The sequence below is a fragment of the Batrachochytrium dendrobatidis genome (genome assembly GCF_000203795.2).
Source record: "Batrachochytrium dendrobatidis JAM81 unplaced genomic scaffold BATDEscaffold_1, whole genome shotgun sequence".
Lineage (NCBI taxonomy): Eukaryota > Fungi > Chytridiomycota > Chytridiomycetes > Rhizophydiales > Batrachochytrium > Batrachochytrium dendrobatidis.
Genome location: NW_006281099.1, coordinates 2,245,264 through 2,260,405, shown reverse-complemented (window position 1 = coordinate 2,260,405; position 15,142 = coordinate 2,245,264). Strand labels below are relative to the sequence as shown.

Sequence of the window (15,142 nt, the reverse complement as noted above, 5' to 3'; positions counted from 1 at the left end):
ACATTCTGATAGCATCAAGCAAGTTGCTGTTGCAGCACTCCAACAATATGAATTCCTCGTTTGTAAAACTGCACGATTGTTGTAGATTAGCATAAACTATAGATGAAATATTGAACCCGTGCCAGACCAAGGCCAGTAATCTCACCAAGCAGTTGCCGCTGGACCAAACAATATCCTATATTTAATCAAGAGAATCAGCAGGTCATTCAGCAAATTGACCGCTTCAACAAATCAGATTGTCGCCGCGGTACAGGAAGTGCGAGCAACACATGCTTCCACTATTCAAATCAGCCGACATAAATCCACTAATGTTTGCAAAGGAGCATCATCAAACCCAACCACACAAGAATGTGGTTGAATGAGTTTTATGCAAGTACTTTCTAAATACACAGCGGAGGTGAAAAAGACAAGTGATGGTTGCAGACAATTCTTCATTGTCTCTTCGTTTTCATGCTCTTGATCACTTGCTGTGAGTTAAGCACCCTATGCTAAAGCTAAGCTTATTGTTATTATTTCATGTAAATTGGACAAATACGCCGATAAGGGCGTCCGTATTCTAAATGCATTTTTAAACCTGCCTAAAGCAGTACAAATTCAAAGCCGGATTTTCAATTGTGGCTATGATCTGCGGATAATAATCAAATTGGTACCCACTAAAACAAATATAGTGCATCTCAGTAACAAGCAATACTATCGCACTAATTTTCCAGCTATATTCAGGTAAAATAGAACACTAAATAAGGATATCAAAATGTATGATAAGCAGTCAATTCTCACCACATGATTGATGCCAGCTTCCACCCGATTTACTGTGCATTTTATCTTTTGAATTCATCAACAAAGTTGACTGGTATTTGTGCTCGTTTTTGCAAAAATTTGAATGTTTACATTACAGTCTTAATAGATCTCATATCTTTAGCACTTGTTTAATTTCAAACTATCGAAACCAAACATTATAACACCGAGTGATTGGCATTTACAGTTGCATTCCTGGAACTGCAATCTTTGTTTCCTTGAACTGAATCGCAAGAGTATTTGATTTTGGATACAACAAAGTGAAGCTTGAGTTTGATTGGGAATATCAAAACAGTCGAACCTAATATTTAGATTACAATGGGTTTGATTTCACGTTTGGTAAATGTACAATGTACGACCGTCAAACAGGAACAAATGGACAGTTCTAGTTCAACCCTATAGTTTATGTGCATCGTATGATAGCCATTGTATTTAGCGGCTGATCAAGAAAGTCATACTATTTTGATATTCCAATATTTGTGGATATCACTGAAAATACATTTGCTAATACTCAATTTGACTTTCAACAATATACCATTTTACAAAACTACAGATTCAGTGATTCGGCATGATCTCCAACTGTCCAACAAACAGCAATGTCGCGAAATAGAGTTTTGCTGCATAGCTCCGTATTGTCCATTCTTACAGTTAAAGACGACCGCTTTAGTACAATGAAAATGAATGTGTACGGCGTACGGCGTACGATTCCAAACATTGAGGAAAGACTGATGGTGTATATTAAAGAGGCAATGCAGTCAATGTATAGTAGGAAAGCATGAGCACTTGGACATTGCATATTCCAAAGCAAAATTGAAGCAATCACTACAATACACATGTAGAAAAGTTTCATTTTGCGTGAATATAGCGGTAAATTATACTGCGCAATACATCGATTGAAAGAGTGTGTAGACTTCAAAGCAATATGCTTTCAATATGCAATCAAACCCTATACGGGTGACTTGGCCAACAACACTCCCTTGTGAAATTCTTATTTCACTACTTAGCAAAATGCTTTGAATTGATCTAGTTTTAAAATACCACAACAAAGTTAAAAATGGCATCATCAATACATTCGCCATATTAGAACTCCGCAGTTTATATAATGCAGCCGAATGATATATAAATGGGCTTAGAAATAGTTCTTTTGTTATTTTGGATCCAGTTTAAAGATTTTAAAATGGCCGATCCAGACAATCAGAGCTCCAGGCATGTTACCGACTCGACACACACATATGCATTGGCTCTGTCAAAAGCACCCGAACGTGTTGCTGATGATCGGCTTGTCGATAAAGTTTTGAAAGATGAATTGCTTGATACGTTCAAGACTGATGACATGTGCGAAGACGGAGTCATTAGGAAGGATGATGATCCTGTTCCTCCAGATTGTGGCTACTCTTGGGTGATTATGATTGTGAGTCTCTTTACCCATTTTGTAACGATTGGCTTGCCTACTTCATACGGCGTATTTCAACAGGCTTACAAAGAAGAGCCCGAATTTGCAAGTGAGTTTTGAATAGTATATTGTATTGTATTTCCAATTTGGTGATTTTGAGACACTGTTGTACTAGATGTATACATTGGTACTCATTTTTATATACTCTGGATTGTTTCAAAACAGAATCATCAAATCTTGAAATCGCTTTTGTTGGATCTCTTGGAGCTGCTGGAATGCCCATATTTTCAATTCTGGCCGGTCGCTTGGTAGACAAATATGGTCCACGCATTGTTTGTGCCTGTGGTGCTTTGATCGTTTTGGTTTCTTTGATCATCGCATCGTTTTCCAATGCGACGTGGCATTTGTTAATTACCCATGGATTTTTGTTTGGACTCGGGTCTTCAATTGCATATCTACCTGGCCTGGCAGTTTTATCAGATTGGTGGGTCAAGCGTCGTGGGTTTGCAACGGGAGTTGCAGTTGCAGGAACTGGTATTGGTGGACTTACATGGGGTCCTATTCTACGTGCGCTCATCACACATATCGGATGGCGCTGGACGCTCCGGACAGTTGCCATGTGTGGATCTGCCATTCTTTTAGTATGCGCATTTTTGCTACGTACTCGAGTTAAACGAGTTGCTAGAAAATCAATCGACCTGTCCTATTTCAAAAACACTGTATTTATTCGACTTTACTTTGTTACTTTTTTCAACTCGTTTGCCTACTTTATTCCCTTCTTTTTCATTTCACGTAAGTGCTTAGTCTTTATCTGGTAATATTTTGTGCATTGACAGTACTGATCAAACTAATCATACATTGACTTACTGCTGTAGTTTACGCGGTCAGCCATGGTATGACTCGAGAACAAGGTGCGCTTCTTATTGGTATTTTAAATGGGGCATCTGGGATTGGTCGAGTCGCTCTTGGATTTTCTGGTGATTACGCTGGCAGAATTAATACATTGACAGCAAGTGTTGCAATTGCAGGACTTGCCATTGTCACTATCTGGCCTGTCGCAAAAACATTTGGAGCTATTTTGGGCCTTGCCATTTTGTTTGGATTCTTTATTGGAGGCTATGTAGCCCTCCTGCCAACAGTTGTTGCACAACTGTTGGGTGCAAATGGTGACATTGCCACCATAACAGGCATGGTGTACAACGGTCTTATGTGGGGAAACCTGTTTGGATCGCCCATTGCTGGTGCAATGATTGATCGATTCACCACGATTAGTGCCAATGGATCAAAACATACCAACTTTTTGCCGTCCATCATGTTTTCTGGATGCTGCCTGTTTGCCAGTGCCATGTTTTTGCTTTCCGTCAAGATGTCTGCAGGTCGTATGAAATTCTGGGTCAAAGTCTAAAGCTGTCGAATTTACTGGCTTGAGCTCTATCATTGGAAAGAATTGTAGATCTAGTTATGTAAATAAGAACAAATGTCGAATCCTAAAGTGGAATCTTAATAAACTTTTTGCGGCCAACTTGAATAGTTTAAATTTGTAGACACGATATTTGAGCTGATGAATTTACAACTCTGAAGTTTTTGATTAATATATAATGTCGGCCAAGTGTGCCTATTTATATATCAATCAAAAACTGCCAGACTTGATATACTCTTGAACTGTTCAAGAGTGTTTGGTATAGCAGACTTCAAAGTATGTGCTTGGGCAAGCTGCTTGGCGGAGTAGTATTCAAGCATTTCGGGACTAGTTTATTTTGGCCGAAAGTGTGTCGACTTGAACACTGCAATGAAAATAAAGGCTTAGTACTCTAGTCATGATTTTTTATTGTAGTCGAGATTGTTTTAATGGTTCAAGGCCTCAAAATCCATTTGGCTTAGTAATTGAGCAGATCCATGGTAATTTGAGGGCTATGTTTGATCCATGGCAATGTGAGTCTTCTACCATCAATATATTCTAATGATCTAAAAGCCTTGTTTATTGACCTACGTAGTCATTAGACATGGCTAATCGCATACAAAAGCTGCTATTTCAAAAGCGCAGTAAAGCTGTGAACATAACAAATACTTTTTTGGCTATTCCAGGCTGAGGAGCATATCCGGATTGAGTACTGACATTAAGATGGCCATTGAGGCTATGCCAGAAACACAATTACAATCAAGCATCCAATGCAGATTTTTCAGATATGCTTTTTAGACTTGCTAGTACCCAGACATTGTATACAAGTGCTATTTTAGTGACAATAGCCTAAATCCAAGTCTAAACTGTGCATATGTGCTTTTATTGGGGTTGCATGTACTACAAGTTAGTACTGTGTAGTAGATTATCTCGAATTCTTGGCTCACCACGCCATGTATTACCCTGCTCCAACTCGAGTCTTTTCAGAGTTTTATTGCTAAACTAAACCCCATTGGTGAAAAAGTAAGATGAACCATCGACTCTTTGAAACCGGATTTTTAAATTTTCGGCTTAGTATTTTTATTCAAGCACCAGTGTTGTGGTAGTACCTTGCTATCGGGAAAACCATAGATGGGTTCTTCCGATAACTATTGTTGAGATGCTAGTTCTCCACTAGCTATTCTACCTTGAATAGTTTAGCCGGGCTTACTTCCTTAGCTGGTCTAATCTCCTTTATCATGTACAAAGCGACTAAGCCGGATGACAAGCAAATATGTTTAATGTGCTTGTTGTATGCAGGTGATGATTACAGCCACACATAGCTAGAATTGAGATGAACGAGCTATATAAAATGCCAAAGCATATTCCTTCCTATAGCTGTCATCTACCCACACAATCTGCAGATATGTCCAGTCAAAGTAGTTTAAGTACAAGCTGCAACCATGACACGACACATCAAGTGACTCTTGCTTTTCCCAAGCCAGCCGAGTTCAATAAATCAACAACTGCACCGTTACCGAGTCTAGATCACGATGACTATGAGCAAGAAAAATTGGACATCAAAATGAATGCAGATCTAGAAAATGAAGCAGCTATTCCTCCAGATTGTGGCTACTCTTGGGTGATTATGGTTGCAAGCTTCTTTATTCATTTTATATCCATCGGTATTCCCACCTCTTTTGGCGTATTTCAACAGGCTTACAAAGAAGAGCCCGAATTTGCAAGTGAGTTTTGAATAGTATATTGTATTGTATTTCCAATTTGGTGATTTTGAGACACTGTTGTACTAGATGTATACATTGGTACTCATTTTTGTATACTCTGGATTGTTTCAAAACAGAATCATCAAATCTTGAAATCGCTTTTGTTGGATCTCTTGGAGCTGCTGGAATGCCCATATTTTCAATTCTGGCTGGTCGCTTGGTAGACAAATATGGTCCACGCATTGTTTGTGCCTGTGGTGCTTTGATCGTTTTGGTTTCTTTGATCATCGCATCGTTTTCCAATGCGACGTGGCATTTGTTAATTACCCATGGATTTTTGTTTGGACTCGGGTCTTCAATTGCATATCTACCTGGCCTGGCAGTTTTATCAGATTGGTGGGTCAAGCGTCGTGGATTTGCAACGGGAGTTGCAGTTGCAGGAACTGGTATTGGTGGACTTACATGGGGTCCTATTCTACGTGCGCTCATCACAAGTATCGGATGGCGCTGGACGCTCCGAACAGTTGCCATGTGTGGATCTGCCGTTATTTTAATATGCGCACTTTTGCTACGTATTCGAGTTAAACGAGTTGCTAAAAGGACGATTGATCTGTCTTGTTTAAAAAACAGTGTATTTATTCGACTTTATTTCGTTACGTTTTTCAACTCGTTTGGATATTTTATTCCCTTCTTTTTCATATCCAGTAAGTGCTTAGTCTTTATCTGATGATATTTTGTGCATTGACAATACTGATCAAACTAATCATACATTGACTTGCTGTTATAGTTTACGCGGTCAGCCATGGTATGACTCGAGAACAAGGTGCGCTTCTTATTGGCATTTTAAATGGAGCATCTGGACTTGGTCGAGTCGTTCTTGGGTTTTCTGGTGATTACGCTGGCAGAATTAATACGATTGCTGCATGTGCTACAACAGCAGCTATATCAATTTTGACTATCTGGCCATTTGCAACTTCTTTTGGATCTGTTGTGTGCGTAGTGGTCATGTTTGGATTCTTTATTGGAGGCTATGTAGCCCTCCTGCCAACTATTGTTGCACAACAGTTGGGTGCAAATGGTGACATTGCCACCATAACAGGCATGGTGTACAATGGTCTTATGTGGGGAAACCTGTTTGGATCGCCCATTGCTGGTGCAATGATTGATCGATTCACCACGATTAGTGCCAATGGATCAAAACATACCAACTTTTTGCCGTCCATCATGTTTTCTGGATGCTGCCTGTTTACTAGTGCCATGTTCTTAGTTTCCATCAAAATGACGACAGGTCGTATGAAATTCTGGACCAAAGTCTAACTCCAAATGTATTATCCATGTATATACTTCAATTATATATTGAATATTTCCCCTCTGATTTACTGCAATCATAATAAATTTTTTCAGTATTAAAACGATGCAACTATTGTTGATGGTGTGCAAGTGGAATAGCCAGATCGCAGGACGTTTCCACAATGTCCGCTAGTCTCATAGTTCTTGCGGATATTTACAGCGGACTTATTCTAATGTTCATTTGGAGATAACTTGAATCACACCAATAAACTTTGAAGATTTAGCCGACTTGAACAACCATGCCAAGTCAGAGTTTCAACCAAAACTATTTCTAAATGTCGATTGAAAGTGCCATAGCGACTGATTTTGACCGCTCTGGTGCAACTTTATAGACTACCGACTTCAACTTTACTAGACTATTAGCTGCTAGACGATTTAGGTATCCAGATGCGATATGAATCCATACAAAACTCTATAATGCTCACCATTTCTACCAAGCAAAGCCAAACATAAAAGCATTGATTATTTTTATGGCCATTCTAGCAATTGTCTGCGGTATATTACAAGATTGTTTATCCGCTATGGATAAATGCTTGAAAAATAGTCTATAAAAACCTTCAAGTTTACCGGCCTGAATCAAACCCGAACGGATTACTCTGCATACCCATATGTCTGATCTAGGAGAATTAACGCAGAATATGAATTCAAGTACTCAGTGTAGCCCTAAAACACAACTATCGAAAGATTTGGTGCAATCAGAGACGGTGGAAGTAGATTCATCGCTCGAGGCATTAAATGTGCAATCCGAAAACATCCCAAAAACCGATACTGGCTACGCATGGGTAATTATGTGTGCAAGTTTTATGGTCAATGCAGTTGCGATTGGTTTACCGTCGTCATTTGGAATTTTCCAGCAGGCGTACAGAAATATTCCTGAATTGGCCGGTAGGTTTTCCCATGGACTCTAGTAGTTTATTGAAATATAAAGTATGATGAACTGCCAATTCAAGGCCATTCTATTGATTTTGTAAACCGTTGGCTAGTATGCTTGCTAACAATTTATTTTTCTTTAAAATCAAATAACTGGTGACTATATAGGAGAATCCACACTTTCAATTGCCTTTATTGGATCAATTAGTATCGCTGGAATGCCCCTGTTCTCAATAATGTCTGGCCGTCTGGTAGACAAATATGGTCCACGTATTGTTTGCATTTGCGGAGCATTCATTACTCTTGCTTCTTTGATTCTGGCATCGTTCTCGACACAACTCTGGCATTTTTTGGTCACCCAGGGATTTTTGTTTGGACTCGGATCTTCGACTGCATATCTGCCTAGTTTGGCAGTTCTATCAGACTGGTGGGTCAAGCATCGCGGACTCGCAACGGGAATGGCAGTTGCTGGTGCTGGAATTGGCGGCCTTGCGTGGGGCCCTGTTTTGAGAGCACTTATCACTCATATTGGATGGCGCTGGACACTCCGGATAGCTGGTATTGCAAGCTTTGTCATTGTTATGGTTGGTGCTATCCTGCTACGGATTCGACTTCCACGCAAGGCGGCTGCATCGATTGACTTGTCGTATTTTCGCGAGTCAATTTTCTTGCGTCTATATGCCACAACTTTCATTACTACTTTTGCCTATTTTATCCCATTCTTTTTTATACCTTGTAAGCTTAATTTCTTTAAATTGAGTATGCACTTTGATATTTAGGTACTGATGCATTCTTCAATTTATATAGCATATGCAATCAATCACGGTCTTTCTAGGGAGCAAGGCGCATTACTATTAGGACTGCTGAATGGTGCATCTGGTCTTGGCCGAATTGCTCTTGGATTTGTAGCTGATTATTTGGGATGCACAAACGTCATGACATCTTGCCTTGGGCTATCAGCCACGGTCATTTTATGTGTCTGGCCATTTGCAACTACCTTTGAATCTCTATTGGCTTTAGTAATTTTCTTTGGATTTTTTGTTGGTGGATATATTTCATTGCTTTCTACAGGTAAGCTTATTTTTGACCAAGTTGCAAAAGTTGGTCGACTTTGTTTTAACAAATTTGTCAACTTGGCCTAGTCACTGCCCAACTGTTTGGCTCACGAGGAAATATTGGCTCGATAACGGGAATGATATACAATGTAGGTTTAGATTGCTGTTGATATCAAGTCTGTATTTCTAACATACATGTTAACATAAATATGATTTATAATTCACAGGGACTCTTTTTTGGTAGTTTGTTTGGTGCACCGATTGGTGGTGCCATGATTGACCATTTCACCGTTCAAGCAGCTGATGGCACAATATCTCCCAACTTTCTACCGTCAATTATGTTTTCTGGATCTTGTTTTGCAGCTGGTGCAATGCTTGCCTTTTCAGTAAAATATAGTGCAGGTGGAGGGAAAATATTTATCAAGATTTAACCCATGAAATAAAATTGCTACTGCATTCAACTCTTGTAACATTGCCCAAGTAGTTGAGATTGTTTAAACCACTTACAAAAGGCAACTGTTTTCAATTACTTGATGATGGATATATTGCTTAAATTTGATCTTTTTTTGATCTAGTTGTGGGAGTTGGAATTTGCTAATAGCATTAGGCGTAATTCAATTGGTGATTTTAAGCTTGGTTTTTGCATATTTGAGACATTTTACCGCAATATTCACGTAAAATGGAACACTTGCAGTGATTGTCTTTTGCTTGGAGTAAACAATGACTAAATACTTGTTTCATTTTCTACTGGACAGACTGCAACAATATATGCAGCGACCATCATATAACGTATGCAAATTCATCACAGTTTCAAATCGATTATCCCTTTCTCATTTGATATGGTCATGCATTGTATGACCACCAAGTTTAAACTCGGATTCATTCAAATCTGTATATTGGATTTGACTGTTGTCAACAAAATTCGTATTTGTATCTTGATTTCAGATACGCTTGCATTCTAATTCAAGTAAGCAAAATCACATCTCGGGAATACAACTGTTTCCACGCCAATCACCATGATAAATGTCAAACAGTTCACATCACAATGCTTTATAGTAAACTAAAACCAACTATTTCATAAGACTAGACATTTATTACGTATTGGCACTGTTATTTAGTGCTCCACTTTGTATGAGTACAGCTGTAAAACTATAGGAATATCAAGAGGAATATGCACATACTATATTGTTTAAGCGTAAACAGTATACCTAATCAAACAGGTAGTGTTGGATGCCTGCTATTCCAAAACTGTTCGTTTTCGCATAGAATATCTGATGGATATTAAAAGGGATGTAGCAACAAAAAAACATGCGCCGGTATACATGATGGCTGGAGTAAAATTAATGTTTTTGATGCCATTTGTGTAGGTTGTAAAGTGGTCAATAATAACACCAGCGATTGGTGAGCCAAAAAGATTTGATATATATCCCTAGATAAAATAAATAGTACAAGTGTTTCAGTGACTGCGACTAGATTCAATAGCCGTACATTACATGGTAGTCCAGCAATCAGACAATCTTACCGTGAAAATCATGCCAGTAACTGTAGCCAGATTTCCTTTGGACCCAAAAAGAAACGACACCACTGTAAACCAAAAATTAAAACAATGCAAAAATGTAATCAAAGTATAGCAATATTTACAAGTGACAGACTTGAAAAAGCATTACCTGTTGGTACGAGCGATGCGAATCCTCCTAATACGAAGCCGAATAGTATTACAAATACCAACAGCAGCGGGAGAGTAGTGGCAAATGGCCAGAGTAGAAATATTAAAAGCGTAGCCACAACATTGCAAAAAATAAGTACATTGACTGGGCCAGTGGTGTCAGCAAGGTATCCCAATGTAACACGTCCAATACCGGAAGCACCGTTGGTTAAGCCAACGAGCAACGCAGCGATATTTTTTGACATGCCATACTGGACAGCAAATCCTGGAATGTAAAAGAGTGGAACAAACCATCCAAGTGATATAACAAGCGCCATGAGAAACAGACGAACAAACTTGGAGTCTTTGAAATACGAAAAGTCGATATTTGTAGATCGTTTGCTTGGGACACGCATTTTTAGAAAGAGTCCCGAGGTAAAAAGTCCAGCCCCGCTTGCGATTCCAATAATCCTAAGTGCCCAGCGCCAGCCCATCGTTGATATCACTTTTTGCAAAATCGGTGCAATTGCTAAACCTCCGATACCACCGCCAGAAACGGCGATGCCCATTGCTAAGCCTCGGCGTTTTTGAAACCAATCCGGAAGGACTCCAAGTATTGGGATATATGACAATGAAGTTCCCAAGCCAAACAAAAAGCCTTGAGTGATATAAAGATGCCATATTGCAACCGAAAACGACGCAATAATAAGGGACAGGCACACAATCACGGCTCCAATGCAAGATATAACCCGCGGGCCATAGATATCAGAGAGTCTATTTTATAGGTTAAATAAATTTATCCGACGCTTTGAATAAACAAAACATATTTTCAACTTGCCTTCCTGACATAATGGCAAACAATGGCATACCGACAGTTGCCAAAGAGCCAATGAATGCAATGGCCAGTGATGAGGTACCTGCAGTCACAATAGAATGGGATGAACTGATATCAGAGATGGGTTGTTGGCATCGATGTTGAAATAGAGTATCTTAGTTTCCAAACATCAGCATACCTTTAAAATCCTCTTGAGTCGTAAACGCTACTTCAAATACACCATATGAAGCAGGTAGTCCAACAATAAAAATATTAATCACAAAACTGGCAGCAACAATGAGCCATCCATATCCCCCATCTGGAGATTCTGGAGTTTGGGCTTGGTTGCTTAGAAAAACAATGGTGGTTTCGCTAGGAGTATTAGGTATTACTTTTTTGGATTCTACAAATCCGTCCAGTTGTGTAGTGTCCATAGCTAATTCAGGCAAATACCCTGAAGCAAACAGCCACGCTATAAAAACACTTTTTAGTGATGAATAAAACCGCCTATAGCCCTACTTTATACCCATATCATTTGAATAAGCAATCTGATGGTCTATTTATATTGCGTAACCCTCGCCATGTGACAGTTTTAATCTTGGACTGGTTATGAGGGTTGAAAAATCGGCCGACATTTAGATTTAAAGCATTAAATATTCCATTCAATTGACTTGGCAGGCGGATATTTATTGAAGCCAAATATGGCTGAATTGAAGGAACACAAGGTATTAGTCATTTTTAAGCTATGCTATGACTGATCAATTCCATTTATTATACCCAGATGCCATACCTGGAGAATTCCAGAAACTATATTACCGATTTACAGATGTACTCATACAAAGTGGAGCACTAAATAACAGTGCCAATACGTAATAAATGTCTAGTCTTATGAAATAGTTGGTTTTAGTTTACTATAAACATCGTGATGTGAACTGTTTGACAAGGTTGATTGACATTTATCATGGTGATTGGCGTGGAAACAGTTGTATTCCCGAGATGTGATTTTGCTTGCTTGAATTAGAATGCAAGCGTATCTGAAATCAAGATACAACAAATACGAATTTTGTTGACAACAGTCAAATCCAATATACAGACTTGAATGAATCCGAGTTTAAACTTGGTGGTCATACAATGCATGACCATATCAAATGAGAAAGGGATAATCGATTTGAAACTGTGATGAATTTGCATACGTTATATGATGGTCGCTGTATATATTGTTGCAGTCTGTCCAGTAGAAAATGAAACAAGTATCTAGTCATTGTTTACTCCAAGCAAAAGACAATCACTGCAAGTGTTCCATTTTACGTGAATATGGTTCCGATAAATACTAAATTTCCAATTCAGCACCTGATTGCTCTAATTCAATCATCTATTTGACCCGTACTCGGCATATTTTCGACTCATTGTTCCGACTTTTCAACTGGTCATCATTGTCAATTGCTGATATTTTTCTAGACTTCAACTTACAACTGGTTCGCATACCAGACTATACATAATGCCAGATGGCTCAAACACCACAAGTGCAGATGGTTCTGCATGGCAGCCCGTAGATACCAACCCCTGTGCAAGTGCTCAACTTACTCATATTGAATTGGAAAGTATCAAGTCAACGCTTGAAAACGTTGAGCTTGAAGATATTTGCCAAGTAACAAAAATTAATAACACGACAGATGAGGAACCGAATCGACGATATAGTTCAGAACTTGACCTACAGCATATAGTGGATGAGCAGCTCAGTTTGAAAGACGATACAATAGTCAACGCCGAAGCAGATAGTGCCTATGGATGGATAATCGTTGTCGCTGGGTTTATGATCAATGTGTTTTCTATTGCTCTACCTGCATCATACGGTGTCTTTCAACAAGCGTATAAGGAGTTGCCCGAATTTGAAGGTTCGTTTTTTATTCGTGATATTCGTCAACCCGATTGTCAACAATCCGCTATTATCACCAAATGAATTGCGGGTCTATTGTATGGATCTTTCTAAACCTGCAATGTATAATCCGAATTCCTTCAAAGCTGACTTGTAAAGCCAATCAGCTTTACTACAGCTGTATTCACGTAAATGTAACTTGTGTACTTATCTTGCAGTAGCTCTATTTGCTTTGGAATAGGCAACGGTTAAATATGTGTTGCACTTTTCTACTACCAGCTGACTTTAGACATTCTCAATTCTCCTTTTTGTAAACAACGGTCATCATATGATGCACACAATCAAACTATGATTTTGAACCGATTATCCCTTTCTCCTCATTTGATATGGTCATGCATTGTATGACCACCAAGTTTAAACTCGGATTCATTCAAGTCTGTATATTGGATTTGACTGTTGTCAACAAAATTCGTATTTGTATCTTGATTTCAGATACGCTTGCATTCTAATTCAAGCAAGCAAAATCACATCTCGGGAATACAACTGTTTCCACGCCAATCACCATGATAAATGTCAATCAACCTGCCAAACAGTTCACATCACGATGCTTTATAGTAAATTCAGTGGGAATTGACTGTTATGTATTTGGGAGTACCTATTCAATGTTGTATCTTACGTGAATACGGCGGTAAAAGCATATCTGACTTTTAAACAGCGCCTCAGTCTTTTGATTGATATATGCCTGACATTAGACTCAATGATTGCTAATCAAATTCATTCACACAGGCACCTCTAGTCTTGCTATTGCATTTATTGGATCTCTTGCAAATGCTGGCCTTCCGCTTTTTTCCATTCTCGCTGGTAGACTCGTGGATCAGTATGGTCCATGTGTTGTATGTCTCGTTGGTGCACTATTTATTCTTGTATCCATGGTGATCGCATCATTCTCAACCGCAGTTTGGCAAATGATCATTACTCAAGGGTTTTTATTTGGCGTTGGTACATCATTGGCGCATATTCCTGGAATCAGTATTCTTCCCGACTGGTTTGTTAAACGACGTGGTCTTGCTACTGGTATTGCAGTTTCTGGATCTGGGATTGGCGGGTTAATTCTTGGCCCAGTGCTGCGTTATTTGATTTCACATGTTGGCTGGAGATGGACGTTGCGGATTATTGGTATTTTTGGTGGATCCATAATAGCTATTAGCGCAATGTTTTTAAAAGTAAGAACGTTTCGCAAAATTCGAAAGGAAATGCACTTTTCCAACTTTAAAAATCCTATTTTTCAAAAGCTTTATGCTGTTGCTGTGATATACTCGTTTGCATACTTTGTGCCATTTTTCTATATTCCGAGTAAGTCATGTCTTTAGCGATACTATTGGATTGATCAGTATCTATAGAACTTGGCTATTTGATACATCAAATCACTTATCATTACTCATACTGTGGTTTGACTTGATGTAAATATTAGCATATGCGCTTAAATATGGGATGACGATAGAGCAAGGTGCTCTTCTTGTTGGTATTCTTAGTGGTGCATCGGGACTCGGTCGGGTTACGCTTGGATTCGCGTCTGATCATCTTGGACATATTAATACACTTACAGGATGCTTGATTTCGGCTACTCTTGGAATTCTGCTAGTATGGCCATTTGCAATCAGCTTTAATGGAATTTTGGCTTTTGTTCTTATTTACGGATACTTTATTGGCGGATTTGTTTGCCTTACATCTACTGGTTAGTTTTAGTTTTGTAGACATGCTTGTTTTTTGCAGAATCATGCTGATTAATTACTTGAAAATGTCATCTGATACATTGCTAAAATCATAGTAACGGCACAGTTATTTGGTGCCAACGGAAACATTGCTACAGTTACAGGCATGATCTTTAATGCAAGTGATTTGTTTTGACAAAATACTGAAACATATTAATAACAAACCACTCGGTAGATTGATCTTGACTAATTATATTAAATGTTTCAAAATGCTCGTGTTTACAGGGTTATTTATTTGGTGACTTGTTTGGCACTCCTATTGCAGGTGCCATGATTGATCATTTTACGGTAACTCTTCCTGACGGAGCTGTTAGCGTCAACTACCTTCCATCCATTCTCTTTGCTGGCTTGTGTTTTGCTGTAGGCTCTATGCTACTCATGTCCATCAAAATGACTGTTGGAAACCGCAAATTTTTTATCAAAGTATGATGTTTCTCGATACATCACTGTTCGTAAAAATAAAACTCTTA

At 38.8% G+C, this 15,142-nt stretch overlaps 5 protein-coding genes across 5 annotated transcripts; 4 read left to right on the top strand and 1 right to left on the bottom strand.

Moving 5' to 3' along the window:
• Window positions 1-2,128: 2,128 nt before the first annotated feature.
• BATDEDRAFT_7937 (uncharacterized protein) lies at window positions 2,129-3,593 on the top strand (the record flags this gene model as incomplete). Its single annotated transcript, XM_006674891.1, has 3 exons — window positions 2,129-2,297; window positions 2,414-2,980; window positions 3,064-3,593. 3 exons carry the CDS (start codon window positions 2,129-2,131, stop codon window positions 3,591-3,593), a joined length of 1,266 nt encoding a protein of 421 aa, XP_006674954.1.
• Window positions 3,594-4,992: 1,399 nt separating this feature from the next.
• On the top strand, window positions 4,993-6,607 carry BATDEDRAFT_21904 (uncharacterized protein; the record flags this gene model as incomplete). Its single annotated transcript, XM_006675350.1, has 3 exons — window positions 4,993-5,311; window positions 5,428-5,994; window positions 6,078-6,607. The coding sequence occupies 3 exons, from the start codon at window positions 4,993-4,995 to the stop codon at window positions 6,605-6,607; spliced, it is 1,416 nt and encodes a 471-aa protein (XP_006675413.1).
• A 152-nt stretch (window positions 6,608-6,759) lies between these two features.
• BATDEDRAFT_36464 (uncharacterized protein) lies at window positions 6,760-9,024 on the top strand. Its single transcript, XM_006675816.1, has 6 exons — window positions 6,760-7,019; window positions 7,124-7,525; window positions 7,679-8,245; window positions 8,318-8,581; window positions 8,653-8,714; window positions 8,793-9,024. The coding sequence occupies exons 2-6, from the start codon at window positions 7,249-7,251 to the stop codon at window positions 8,994-8,996; spliced, it is 1,374 nt and encodes a 457-aa protein (XP_006675879.1). The 5' UTR covers window positions 6,760-7,019; window positions 7,124-7,248; the 3' UTR covers window positions 8,997-9,024.
• A 617-nt stretch (window positions 9,025-9,641) lies between these two features.
• Window positions 9,642-11,542, bottom strand: BATDEDRAFT_84864 (uncharacterized protein). The gene is made up of 5 exons (XM_006675996.1): window positions 11,224-11,542; window positions 11,049-11,127; window positions 10,233-10,984; window positions 10,088-10,149; window positions 9,642-9,994 (listed from the first exon to the last, which is right to left on the bottom strand). Exons 1-5 carry the CDS (start codon window positions 11,456-11,458, stop codon window positions 9,803-9,805), a joined length of 1,320 nt encoding a protein of 439 aa, XP_006676059.1. The 5' UTR covers window positions 11,459-11,542; the 3' UTR covers window positions 9,642-9,802.
• Window positions 11,543-12,473: 931 nt separating this feature from the next.
• On the top strand, window positions 12,474-15,101 carry BATDEDRAFT_84863 (uncharacterized protein; the record flags this gene model as incomplete). Its single annotated transcript, XM_006676278.1, has 5 exons — window positions 12,474-12,919; window positions 13,687-14,253; window positions 14,372-14,635; window positions 14,729-14,769; window positions 14,898-15,101. The coding sequence occupies exons 1-5, from the start codon at window positions 12,523-12,525 to the stop codon at window positions 15,099-15,101; spliced, it is 1,473 nt and encodes a 490-aa protein (XP_006676341.1). The 5' UTR covers window positions 12,474-12,522.
• Between the last annotated feature and the right edge of the window lie 41 nt (window positions 15,102-15,142).